A 13,710-nucleotide genomic window follows, 5' to 3' on the forward strand; every position below is an offset into this window, starting at 1 on the left:
ACAAAAAACATACTCCAAATCTATTTTCCTCAAAATAAGGGCAGAACTTAGCCAAATGTAGGGTGGGAATACTGCACAGGCAATTAGATTACAGTACAAGCAATATGCTGTACTGGTTAGTAGAAAGTACAATACTGTATCCACAAATGCAAATTGACAGACATGCTATATAGTATATACTGTACAATGGTATACTGTATACAGTACATATGTACAAAACGTTACCTCCAGAACGGGTCAGAGTGCGGTGAAAGGACGGAACCAGAAGTGTGTAACATGTAAAAAGCTTTGCTTGTCTTGCAAAGCGCTCTCAAACCAAGTTAGTCTAAATCCAAGGTTCCACTGTATGCGTATTTGTTTTATTTGTGATTTGAACTTTTGTGGGTTTTTTTCAAATTTTTAAAAACATTTTTTCTTTTTATACTGTACTTTATAGTCCCCTTAGGGGATCATCCGATCAATAGTGCTATACATAGCAGGTCATCAGCACTTCTTTGTATAGCAGGAATCATATGCTCCTATGTACACCAGTCACGTGCTCACGTTCGCAGAAGAATCATAATGGCTTCATCAGCAGATTTCCAGCTGTCATGACAACACATTGGTACCCCACGATCACGTCACAAGTGCACTGATGGGCAGGAGTAATGATGGCCTCCCACTGGCGCTTGTTAAATGCCACCGTCAGAGATTGACAGTGGCACTTGAGAGGTTACAAACCACAGGTGGAGCGCCAATCCACCTGCAGCTGTCAGATGTACATGATGGTTGATTAAAATAACAATCATGTGCGGGGCAAGATGCAGGCTTACAAGCCAAAAGTTATGGAGCTGGCATATGACTAACCAGTATGTAGGAAGGGGTTATGGTATGATTGCATCTGTTGTATCAATACATCCATTAGGAGATTTCTGTTACTAATTAACCCCTTCTCAATATTTGCTGTATTGGTATGTCATATGCCAGCAGCTTGATTTTTGCCTTGTGAGCCTGCATCTTGCCCCGCATATGATGGCTAGTTTATTTATTTATTTATGCCTGTTAGGCTATGCTTGCACAATGCATTTTTGCGGCATTCTTTTCTGCACAAAACCTGATCTCTTGGCAATAGAAAAGCTTTCATTGTTACGTTTTTGCTGAGTTTTTGGTGTGCCATTTGTGTACAGTACATGCTTAAATAAAGTTAGTTTCATTAACCACAAAAGCGGCAAAAAAAAAAACAAGCAATAAACACAGCTGTGATTTTTCACTCTCATTGCTTTCAATGGGGAAAAAAGCAGCAAAAGGCCCTGCGCACTGCGTTTTTACCCCCTTTTTTTGCGTTTTTGCTTGTCACTGTATGGGGCATTGGTCCATTTTCTCCTGTTACCCTTGTGAAAATGAAAAACTTTGAGCAAAAACAATATTTTTTGCTGGAAAAATTTTATTTTTTCATTTTCACTGCTCCACGTTATAAAATTCTGTGAAGCACCAGTGGGTTCAAGGTGCTCATCACATCTGTAAATAAATTCCATGAGAGGTGTAGTTTCCAAAATGGGGCCACTTTTTATTTGCGTTTGCATGGGCTCTTGACATGGTGTCGGCTATCTATTCCAGCAAATTTTGCACTCCAAAAGTCAACTGGGGCTCCTTCTCTTCTTAACTCTGCCATGTGCACAAGTAGTTTTCCACCTCATATGAGCATATTGTCACGCTCTCCGGCTCCCCTGTCATGCTCTCCGGCTCCCCTGCCACGCTCCCCTGCCACGCTCCCCGGCTTCCCTGCCTCGCTCCCCGGCTCCTCTGCCAGGCGTCCCCCGCTCCACAGCCTCCATGCCCCATCACCTGCGGTCCCCAGGCAGCCCGGTCCCGGCGCCCGTTGGCAACTCTGCTCCAGCCCGGCTCTCCTGCCTCCTGTTCACCGCTCCCTGCTCTGGCTTCTGGCACCCGGGCCTCGCGCATGCGCATTAGGGCGCGCGCGCGGTCATTGACCCTCTCTTAAAGGGCCAGTGTCCTCAAACAGGATATTGAAGAATCAGGTACAGGGTATATAGGGAGATCCTTTCCAAGTGGGCGGGGCCTGTTCTTCGTGTTTTGCTAAGCTAGGAGTCAGGTCTCCTTGTGTCTTGTGGTATACTTACCTATCTCTCTCCTAGAGCCGCTCCTGCCTCGCCAACCGGTCCTGACGATACCCGAACCCCGAACGGTGACGGTCTGCCATCCCGTCAGTTCATACCATCTCCGATCCCTGTGGTGACCCGTCTTCTCGCTCCGTCGGTTCCGGACTCTGCCTGACGTCATTTCGGCCTCCGAACCTGAGCTCCGTCACCCGGACTACCATCAGAGACCCCTTGTCCCAGGGACTTCTACTCTCCACACCTCTGAACGGACTGTCCTGCTACCCGTAGTGCTCCGGCTACCGGGCACCTTGCCTTCGGTGAGGTGTTCAGCCCAGTGGATCCACCTCCTGGGTCTGCCCGTCCACCTGGCCCTAACAGTAAGAACAGGCCATGGATCCCGCCGAAGCACTAGCGACCCAGCTGGGCACCTTGCAGCAGGAACTCGTACGACAGCGCGAGACCCAGTCCCGCATGCTGGCCTTCATGTCCTCGGTGGATACCCGCCTGCACACGCTGCAAGCATCTGCCACGTCCATGGCATCTCAGGTTACTACTGCGCAGTCCACGGCCACGGTTCCCGTGGCGGCTACCTCGGAAGCTTCTAAACTCCGCTTGGCCTCTCCACCCCGATATGCCGGAGATCCCAAGACCTGCAGAGGATTCTTAAACCAGTGCTCCCTCAATTTCAAGCTGCTTCCGCACCTGTTTGCCTCCGACCAAGCCAAGGTGGCGTTTGTGATGTCCCATCTAGAGGGTGAGGCACTGGCCTGGATGAACCCCTTGTGGGAGAAGGAGGACCCTGTGACCACTAACATCTAGGACTTCCTGCAGGCGTTTAGAACCACCTTTGATGAACCCGGACGTGCCGCCGCATCCGCCTCATCACCCCTCAGGCTACGTCAGGGGACCATGACGGTGGGGCAGTATGCCATCCGCTTCCGCACTTTGGCCTCAGAATTGGGGTGGAACAATGAAGCCCTCACCGCCGCCTTCTGGGAAGGACTCTCCAGCCGTATTAAGGACGAGCTGGCAGGCCGCGATGCTCCTTCCACCCTGGATGCCCTGATCGCACTAGCCACCCGCGTGGACCTCAGATTCCAGGAACGATCCAAAGAGGTGTCCCGTGAGAGACGTCCAATACGGCATTCCTCTCCTCCGCGGAAGCCCGCCATCCTTCAGTCAGCGTCGTCTGGTGTCTCTGTCCACGAGCCCATGCAGATCGACCGTTTGCGGCAGTCCGAACAACGCCGAGCAGAACGGCTCGCCAAGGGCCTCTGCTTCTACTGCGGAGAGGGCACACACCTGCTACGTTCCTGTCCAGAGAGGCCGGGAAACTCCAAAGCCTAGGGTTGGTAGGAGAGGCCACCCTAGGTGCTGGGACTCTCTCAGACCCGGTTACGTGGACTGTTCAAGTAACAACGGGAGAGACGCGGTTCACGGCCGAGGCATACCTCGATTTTGGGGCAGCAGGCAATTTTATCCAGCAGGCCATGGTGGACAAGTACCAGGTGCCTGTTACTCCACTCGACAAACCCCTCGTGATTGCCTCTGTGGATGGGAGACCCCTCTCTGACACCATCTCGTGGATCACCAAGCCGGTGGAACTACGTATCGGTGCCCTGCACACCGAGAACATCGCTCTCTACGTCCTCCCACACATGTCTCATCAAATCCTGCTGGGACTCCCCTGGTTACGGACACATGAACCGTCAGTCAGCTGGTGTACTGGTGAAATCACCCGATGGGGCTCCTCTTGCCACGAGAACTGTCTGAAGACTATACAGCCCATCCGAAGACCTCCGGTTCCGGAGTCCCTACCGGGACTGCCCTCGGCCTATTGGTCCTTCGCGGACGTCTTTGAAAAAATGGAGTCAGAGGTACTGCCGCCACATCGTCCTTATGACTGTACCATCGACCTACTCCCGGGAACTACACCACCTCGAGGACGGATATATCCTCTGTCTCCTGCTGAAACAAGGGCCATGTCTGCCTACATCACGGAGAACCTGGCAAGGGGATTCATTCGGAGATCCTCCTCTCCTGCTGGAGCAGGCTTCTTCTTCGTTAAGAAGAAAGAGGGCGACCTACGCCCATGCATTGACTACCGGGGACTGAACCAAATCACCGTGAAAAATAAATACCCCCTGCCGCTCATCCCCGAATTGTTTGATCGGCTTAGAGGAGCTCGTGTGTTTACCAAGTTGGATCTTCGTGGTGCCTACAACCTGGTCCGCATCCGCTCTGGGGACGAATGGAAGACCGTCTTCAATACTCGCGATGGGCACTATGAATACTGTGTGATGCCCTTCGGCCTGTGTAACGCACCAGCAGTCTTTCAGGAATTGGTGAACGACGTGTTCCGGGACCTTATCTACGTCTGTGTGGTGGTGTATCTTGATGATATCCTGGTCTTCTCTCCGGACCTCCAGACCCACAGAGAGAACGTGCAGCTGGTACTACAAAGACTGAGAGAGAATCGGCTGTACGCCAAGTACGAGAAGTGTGTCTTCGAGCAGTCTTCTCTTCCCTTCCTGGGTTACGTAATCTCCGATACCGGTCTGCAGATGGACCCGGAGAAGGTCTCTTCCATTCTCAACTGGCCCCCTCCTTCCGGACTGAAGGCAATCCAACGCTTTCTTGGATTCGCAAACTATTACCGTCAGTTCATCCCTCACTTCTCTGCCCTGACTGCACCTCTCTCCGCCTTGACCAAGAAGGGGGCTAATCCAAAGGACTGGTCACCTGCGGCCGACGCCGCGTTTGGCTCCCTGAAACAGGCATTTGCTTCTTCCCCTGTGCTCCACCGTCCTGAGTTAAACCGACAGTTCCCCTTGGAGGTGGATGCCTCCTCCTCGGGAGCCGGAGCAGTGCTCATGCAGAAGTCCTCCTCCGGGAAGATGGTTACTTGCGGTTTCTACTCCAAGGGCTTCTCAGCGCCTGAACGCAACTACACCATCGGTGACCGAGAGCTATTGGCAGTCAAACTGGCTCTGGAGGAATGGCGCTACCTTCTGGAGGGAGCAGTGTACCCCGTGATCATTTACACGGACCACAAGAACCTGGAATACCTGCGGTCTGCTCAGCGACTGAACCCACGGCAAGCCAGGTAGTCCTTGTTCTTTGCCAGGTTCAATTTTCAGCTCCATTTTCGACCCGCGGACAAGAATGTGCGAGCAGATGCCTTGTCCAGGTCATTCATGCCCATGGAACAGGAGGAGGAGACATCCCAGCCCATCATCTGCCCAAGTAAAATCATTCCGGTGGCTCCTGTCACCCTGGCCTAGATACCGTCTGGGAAGGCCTATGTCTCTGAGACTGACAGGGAAAAAGTGTTGCACTGGGGCCATGCCTCGAAAATAGCCGGCCATGCTGGTCAGAAGAAGACATGGAGTACAATTGTACGTCACTACTGGTGGCCATCCCTTCGTACGGACGTCGCTTCTTTTGTCTCAGCCTGCTCCTCTTGTGCCAGGAACAAGACGCCCAAACACCTGCCATATGGTCGTCTTCTGCCTCTGCCTATACCCTCCGTTCCGTGGCAACACATTGCAATGGACTTTATTACAGACTTGCCCCTGTCCTCCGGACACACAGTCATATGGGTCGTGGTGGATCGGTTCTCCAAAATGGCCCATTTCGTCCCTATGGCTGGACTGCCCTCTGCCCAGGAACTCGCTGACGCCTACATACAGCACATCTTCCGGTTGCATGGCTTTTCATCACACATTGTGTCCGACAGAGAAACTCGGTTTACCTCCCGCTTCTGGAGGGCCCTCTGCAAACATCTGGGAGTGACTCTGGACTTTTATTCAGCCTACCATCCTCAGTCGAATGGCCAAGTGGAACAAGTCAATCAGATCTTGACCTCCTTCTTATGTCACTACGTTAACGCCCATCACGACGACTGGTCCACGCTTCTTCCTTGGGCAGAATTCTCCCATAACCACCACGTCAGTGAGTCCTCCTCCAGCTCTCCCTTCCATGTCATTTACGGACTTCAGCCTTCCGTCCCTTTACCTGTATCCTCTTCCTCGGATGTCCCTGCTGCTGATGCTGTAGTCCGTGACTTTACAACAATTTGGGACTCTGTCAAGACGTCCCTTGGACGTGCTTCCCTGCGGATGAAGAGACACGCAGACAAGAGGCGTCTGGATCCTCCGTGTTTCTCTCCAGGAGATCTGGTCTGGCTTGCTTCCAAGTACGTCCGATTGAAGCTACCATCATACAAGCTGGGTCCTCGCTACATCGGGCCGGTTAAAGTCCTCAGCAAAATAAATGAGGTCTCCTACAAGCTGCAGCTCCCGGCCACGATGAGAATACCCAACTCCTTCCACGTCTCCCTGCTCAAGCCGGTTGTCCTTGGTCCCTTCTCCGCTGCTGCCAGTTCTGCTCCTCCTCCTATTGCTGATGATGACATCTATGCGGTAAGGGATATCGTGGCCATGAAAACCGGGTATGGTCCTGAGGATAGGTCCTGGGAACCCCGGGAGAATGTGGGTACTCCCCTGATACGTGCCTTCCTGTCCCGGTTGCGGGGAGGGGGGCGTGGGGGAAGGGGTACTGTCACGCTCCCCGGCTCCCCGGCTCCCCTGTCACGCTCTCCGGCTCCCCTGCCACGCTCCCCGGCTCCCCTGCCACGCTCCCCGGCTTCCCTGCCTCGCTCCCCGGCTCCTCTGCCAGGCGTCCCCCGCTCCACAGCCTCCATGCCCCATCACCTCCGGTCCCCAGGCAGCCCGGTCCCCGCTCCCGGCGCCCGTCGGCAACTCTGCTCCAGCCCGGCTCTCCTGCCTCCTGTTCACCGCTCCCTGCTCTGGCTTCTGGCACCCGGGCCTCGCGCATGCGCATTAGGGCGCGCGCGCGGTCATTGACCCTCTCTTAAAGGGCCAGTGTCCTCAAACAGGATATTGAAGAATCAGGTACAGGGTATATAGGGAGATCCTTTCCAAGTGGGCGGGGCCTGTTCTTCGTGTTTTGCTAAGCTAGGAGTCAGGTCTCCTTGTGTCTTGTGGTATACTTACCTATCTCTCTCCTAGAGCCGCTCCTGCCTCGCCAACCGGTCCTGACGATCCCCGAACGGTGACGGTCTGCCATCCCGTCAGTTCATACCATCTCCGATCCCTGTGGTGACCCGTCTTCTCGCTCCGTCAGTTCCGGACTCTGCCTGACGTCATCTCGGCCTCCGAACCTGAGCTCCGTCACCCGGACTACCTTCAGTGACTCCGTGGTCCCAGGGACTTCTACTCTCCACACCTCTGAACGGACTGTCCGGCTACCGGGCACCTTGCCTTCGGTGAGGTGTTCAGCCCAGTGGATCCACCTCCTGGGTCTGCCCGTCCACCTGGCCCTAACACATATTCAGGAGAACTTGCTCAACAAATTGTAAAGTCCATTTTCTTTTCTTATTCTTGTGAAAATCCTAAATTTAAGGCTAAAGTAATATTTTTGTAGGAAAATGTAACTTGCTCATTTTTTCCTTCCACATTGCTTTAGTTCCTGTGAAGCACCTAAAGAGTTAATAAATTTCGTGAATATGGTTTTCAGCACTTTGAGATGCACAGTTTTTAAAATGCTTTCACTTTTGGGTATTTTCTGTCAAATAGGCCTCTCAAAATCACTTTAAATGTGATGCGGTACCTAAAAACATTGGTTTTGAAAATTTTGTTGGAAAAATGAGAAATTGTTGATAAACTTTTACTTCTAACTTGCTAAGAAAAAAATATATTTAAACATGGTGCTGATATAAAGTAGACATGTGGCAAATGTTATTTTTTAACTATTTTTTGTGGTATAACGATCTAGTATAAGGGCATACAAATTCAAACTGAAAATTGTGAAATTTTCACATTTTTTGTCAAATTTTCAATGTTTTAAAAAAATTAATGCAATTCATAACCAAACTTTAACATATAGTACAATGTGTTACAAAAAATAATCTCAGAATCATTGGAATACATTGGAGATCAAAATCAGAGAACAAGGTATGATCACTTACTTTTTTCAGAAATAATATAATCTACATTGATCAACCTATGAAGGTTTTTGTTTTGTAAGAGGTACACCATGCCACTAGAACATTGTTTTACAAAAGATCCAAAGTTTATGAACATAAAACCATTATTTTACCCAAAATGTGATGATCATAATTAGAGAACAACAAAGACTGTAGCACAGAGACAGATTATAAGTACATGTTCTGAAGGTAACAACAGTCACCAATCAATAGGACGTGTACAGGCCTTTTCTTTGAATGACTTCAGCACATCTGCGGCCACAGGACATCACTAGTCTCTCTCAATGCTCTAGTGTGATTTTGGTCCACTCTTCTTCCAGTCTCTTTCACAGTTCTTTCACAGTTGTGGGTTTCTTGGCCATAACTTTGTCACCAAACATTTTTCAGAGGTTTTTTATTGGGCTTAGATCAGGACTCTGGGCTGGCCATTTCATTGTTTTCAATGTTTTCTGTTTCAAGGAACTGCTTTACTCGTTTTGCTGTGTGACAGGGGGCATTGTCCTGCATGAAAATTGCTGGCTGATTGAATGATGAATGCAAGTAAGGAACCACATATTGTTGAAGAAGGTTCTGATACACCCTTGCAACTACTGTGTCATGTAGCTGTATGATAGGTCCAATTCCTGCTGCAGAAAACATTCCCCAAACCATACTTCCTCCACCACCTTTCACTGACTTCTTAACACACTTTGGGTTCAGTATTTCCCAGTTTGGCGACGAACATAATGTTTCCCATCAGACCCAAATAAATTAAACTTGCTTTCATCACTAAAATGAACTGTGAATTCTCCTCTGTCAACAAAACATGCTCCTCACCAAAGGTGAGTCTAACCTTTTCATTCTTTCTGCTAATAAGAGGTTTGGTCACTGCAGAGTCAGCTTGAGTCCAAATACTCTTAAACGTTGTGACACTGTATGACGAGGCAAATCCTGACAATGTTCAGTGCTGAACTGGCAAACAATTCCAACTGCAGTGTTGAAACAATTACCCATGGAGATTCTCCGCATTATCCTGTCCTCTCTTGCATTTGTCTTTTGAGGGTGACCAGCCTTCTTGGGGGACTTGAAAGAGTTTATGATGTTGTAAAAATGCAATATTCTCGAAATCACAGACTTAGAACGACCAACATCTCTTGGTATGGCTGATAGGGTCACAACTTTGGCATTCATCTGAACAACCTGCTACCGGAGGGTTTCAGTCAATTTGGAACGACACACCATTTTTGCAAGGTTAGTGCATACTGGAAAGTTAGACTCCCAGTTACATAGGGTTTGTAAGTTAATTAAGGAAATTAGCACCAGGTGCCAGACTAACACCAATAACTTGCAGGAATCTAAAAGTGTTCTCTAATTTTCATCCATATTCTTTTTCATTTATCTCATTTACTTTTTTATTATGTGTTTTTGAAAAAATTAATTTTATGAAATAAGCTTAAAATACTGTGAGTTTACTCATGTTAGGATATAATCACATAGGACTACACACTGACCTAAACATTTAGGAAATTATGTGTTGTTCTCTTATTTTGATTTCCAGTGTATATTGAAGCTTTCCAGGTCTATGGCCATATAAATTGACACTGGTTAGAATGAAAAAATTTCATCTGGTCAGAAAGTTGAAAACAGGCTTATGCACTTCCAATTATGCACAGTGTGCTCCCTGAAGCCTGGGTGCCTACACCCGGCTTCTGAGGCGCACTGACACTGCTGAAATGAGCTGCACTCATGACCAATATTCCCAAGAGCTGTGATAATGACGGCTCATGGAAATTATGCTAAGGAAAGAGGGCCTACTAGTCTGGGAAAATTATCACCCAATCAATTGCTCAAAGGCCTAATTAGCATAGGAACAGCACATATTATAAATATTTTTTTTAAACATAGGTTTTAGTAAATAGCATTATATAGGGCCGGTTAAGCAGGGAATTTTGGCGAACACATGTGAATGCTGCTGGGTTGGAGGGCAAAAGGGGCTTGACAGGTTTTCTGTATGGTATAACAATGAAAAATTTCAGTTTATTTTTGACATTGCAAATACTCCACAATGTTCAGTACTGGGTAAGAGGTAAGGCGTTATTAACCACGAGCAACCCACATGAACCTTATATAAATGAGAATAATGAATTCACACTAACATTATTCACTTAGATAATAGACTGCAGTTTATAAGATCTTTAAATTACCTACATTTTTCATAGTGTGATATATGGATTATAAAAATATAGATTAACCATGATGTGATGAATAATGAACTAACTTTGTGCAAATCACTAACTTTGTATTTATATTTTTGCACATAGTACTCTGCTGATAGTGACCAAGCTGCTACAAGCACAGATACAGAACACATTCAGCAATTCTATAGCCTTCTTTCTGTCTCCTTTGAAATTTCAAAAAAATGGGCACAAAAGCTACCAGGATTTTCAGACCTTTCAAAAGATGACCAGTTATTATTGCTTGAAACAACATTTCTGGAACTTTTTGTACTGAGACTTTCAATAAGGTAATATGTGTGAATTGTTTAATAATCATATAGTTTGTAATTGGAATGTAGGATAGCCTAAGGATAAAATGATATAATAGGAAAACATCCCAATAATTAATGTGGGATGAAATATTTATTAAAGCAATACCTGTGTTCACCACAAATTCCAAGTATTTATGAATACAGGGATAAAAGGGAAAGGATTGATGAGCGTAAACGTATTATAATGTAAGTTTTGTTATTAGGTATCTAAACATAGTATCAATATAGATTAAAAGTTTCCCTTATTATTCAGGGAGGTCCACTAAATTAAATGAAAAATAAGCACAGTTATATTGTCATAATGACTATTTGTTTGACAATTCCAATTTGATGCGCAAGGCAGCCCCTATAGACCTATGTTCCCATTAAAAAAGAACAAATCATTTCTGTCTAATTACTTAATCTGGTTCATAAGAGTGTATTGAACTATACAACGGGCAAAATAATACTGAAATGAGATAATTTTATTCCAACATAAATTAAATAACTTATATCACCTTAGGCCTTATCCCTTCTGTGCGACTTTCATTAAATATCTGCTATTGGATTTCCATTACACTTGAAGAAAATAATTAAGCACACACACCAACTACCTTCTTACTTCATATTATCCTGCCTTTGGTCAATATATACTTAGGATTTGATCAATATATATTTTGTATCCGCATGCAACTGTACTCTTCATTATCTACAACCAATAGTACCGCTATTTAAAAAGAACATGTCACCTCCAAAACTATTTCCTTGTTGATATAATGTTAGTCTGCAGGTAAACAATGTTTTAATCTTGTTTACCTATCTTACTGAGTACATGGCTACATTGCTCAAATGGTGTTAGGCTATGTGCACACAGTGCGTTTTTCTCGGCGTTTTTGCGCGTTTTTCGGGTGCGTTTTTGGCCTCAAAACTGCATGACTTTGCTTCCCCAGCAAAGTCTATGAGTTTTCATTTTTGCTGTCCCCACACAGCGTTTTTTTTCAGCTGCGTTTTTGTGGTGACCACAAAAGCGCAGCATGTCAATTATTCCAGCGTTTTTCACCGCGTTTTTCATCCATTGAGTGCAATGGGATGTTGAAAGACGCAATGAAAAACGCAAATAGCTGCGTTTAGGTGCGTTTTGGTGCGTTTCTAAGACCAAAAACGCAGCTATAAACGCAGGAGGTGGGTAGTAAAGTGACGTGTACAGGAAGAGGATTCCTTCTGTCAGTATATACAGAAGCGTGAATCCTCCCGGTACCGTCACCGCCGCTTCCATCTCCCGTCCTGTGCATGTATGCTGCCGTCTGGGCGGGAGGTGGAAGCGGCTGCGAAAACAAAAGTTAACAGTAGAAAAAAAAAAAAAAGTTATACTCACCTGTCTGCAGCCTCCCGGTGCCATGCCCGCTCCCATCTCCTCTCACGGTATCGCCGCTCCGGCTGTGTGCAGACGGCCGGGAAAGCTCCGATGGATGCAGGACCTGGCGATGGATCACCTGATGCAGTCACCTGACGCATCAGGTGATTGTAAGTATCGCGGTGACGCGGGCGCCCGGCCGGTATCAGCGGATGCGTCAGGAGACTTCATCCCTGATTACCGGCAGCTGCTGCAGCGATCGGACGGGATCAGACTCCCGCCCCATCGCTGCAGGAGCTGCCGGTAATCAGCACATAAGTGAGTATTATTTTTTTTATTTTTTTTTGCACCGATGCATCAGCTGATTGTATAATCGGCTTTTATACAATCAGCTGATGTGTGATGTGCTTCAGCCCCTAGAACCTGACACATCATCTGATCGCTTTGCCTTCCAGCAAACCGATCAGATGATATTGGATCCGGATTGGATGGCGCGGGACCCTTGACCCAGGATTACTGCGGAGGGGGGTTCTTTATTTCAATAAAGATGGAGTCACTAATTGTGTTGTGTTTTATTTCTAATAAAAATATTTTTCTGTGTGTTGTGTTTTTTTTTTATCTTTACTAGAAATTCATGGTGGCCATGTCTAATATTGGCGTGACACCATGAATTTCGGGCTTAGGGCCAGCTATACAGCTAGCCCTAACCCCATTATTACCCGGCGAGCCACCCGGCTTCAGGGCAGCTGGAAGAGTTGGATACAGCGCCAGAAGATGGCGCTTCTATGAAAGCGCCATTTTCTGGGGTGGCTGCGGGACTGCAATTCACAGCGGGGGTGCCCAGAAAGCATGGGTACCCTGCACTGTGGATTCCAATCCCCAGCTGCCTAGTTGTACCCGGCTGGACTTAAAAATTGGGCGAAGCTCACGTCATTTTTTTTTAAATTATTTCATGAAATTCATGAAATAATTTAAAAAAAAAGGGCTTCCCTATATTTTTGGTTCCCAGCCGGGTACAAATAGGCAGCTGGGGGTTGGGGGCAGCCCGTACCTGCCTGCTGTACCCGGCTAGCATACAAAAATATGGCGAAGCCCACGTCATTTTTTTTGTTTGGGGGGGCAAAGAAATCCTGCATACAGTCCTGGAAGGAGGATGCTGAGCCTTGTAGTTCGACAGCTGCTGTCTGCTCTCCTGCATACACTATTGGATGGAGGATGCTGAGCCTTGTAGTTCTGCAGCTGTCTGCTCTTCTGCATACACTAGTGGAGAATGAAGAACACATTGAAGAAGGAAATGACATCAGACCTTTTTTTTTTGTTCACTGATAAAAAACGCATAAGGACGCAATGAGCAAAAACGCAGCAAAAAAACGCACCAAATCGCGGCAAAACGCGTACGTTTTTTGCCGCGTTTTTTCGACGCAAGTGCGTTTTTGTGCATTTTTAGCGGCCAAAAACGCACAAAAACGCAGCGTCAAAAAAACGCATTGTGTGCACGTACCCTTACAGTGAGTACAAAAAGTATTCAAATCCCTTTAAATTTTTCACTCTTTGTTTCATTGCAGCCATTTGGTAAATTAAAAATAAAATTCTCATGTATGTAGACTCTGCACCCCATCTTGACAGAAAAAAATGAAATATAGACATTTTTGCAAATGTATTCAACAAGAAAAACTGAAATATCACATGATCATAAGTATTCAGACCTTTTGCTCAGTATTGAGTAGAAGCATCCTTTTGA

General features: G+C 47.0%; 1 protein-coding gene across 5 annotated transcripts in view; it reads left to right on the forward strand.

Annotated features, from left to right (window-relative positions):
- The window catches only part of NR4A3 (nuclear receptor subfamily 4 group A member 3), a 310,256-nt gene that overhangs the window by 183,714 nt on the left and 112,832 nt on the right, over nt 1-13,710 (forward strand). For all 5 annotated transcript variants that reach the window (XM_075314955.1, XM_075314958.1, XM_075314959.1 and 2 more), the window contains one exon: nt 10,410-10,612. In XM_075314955.1, coding sequence (XP_075171070.1) covers nt 10,410-10,612 — 203 coding nt within the window. The remainder of the gene's footprint in view (nt 1-10,409; nt 10,613-13,710) is intronic.

Source organism: Anomaloglossus baeobatrachus, chromosome 6 (assembly GCF_048569485.1).
Source record: "Anomaloglossus baeobatrachus isolate aAnoBae1 chromosome 6, aAnoBae1.hap1, whole genome shotgun sequence".
Lineage (NCBI taxonomy): Eukaryota > Metazoa > Chordata > Amphibia > Anura > Aromobatidae > Anomaloglossus > Anomaloglossus baeobatrachus.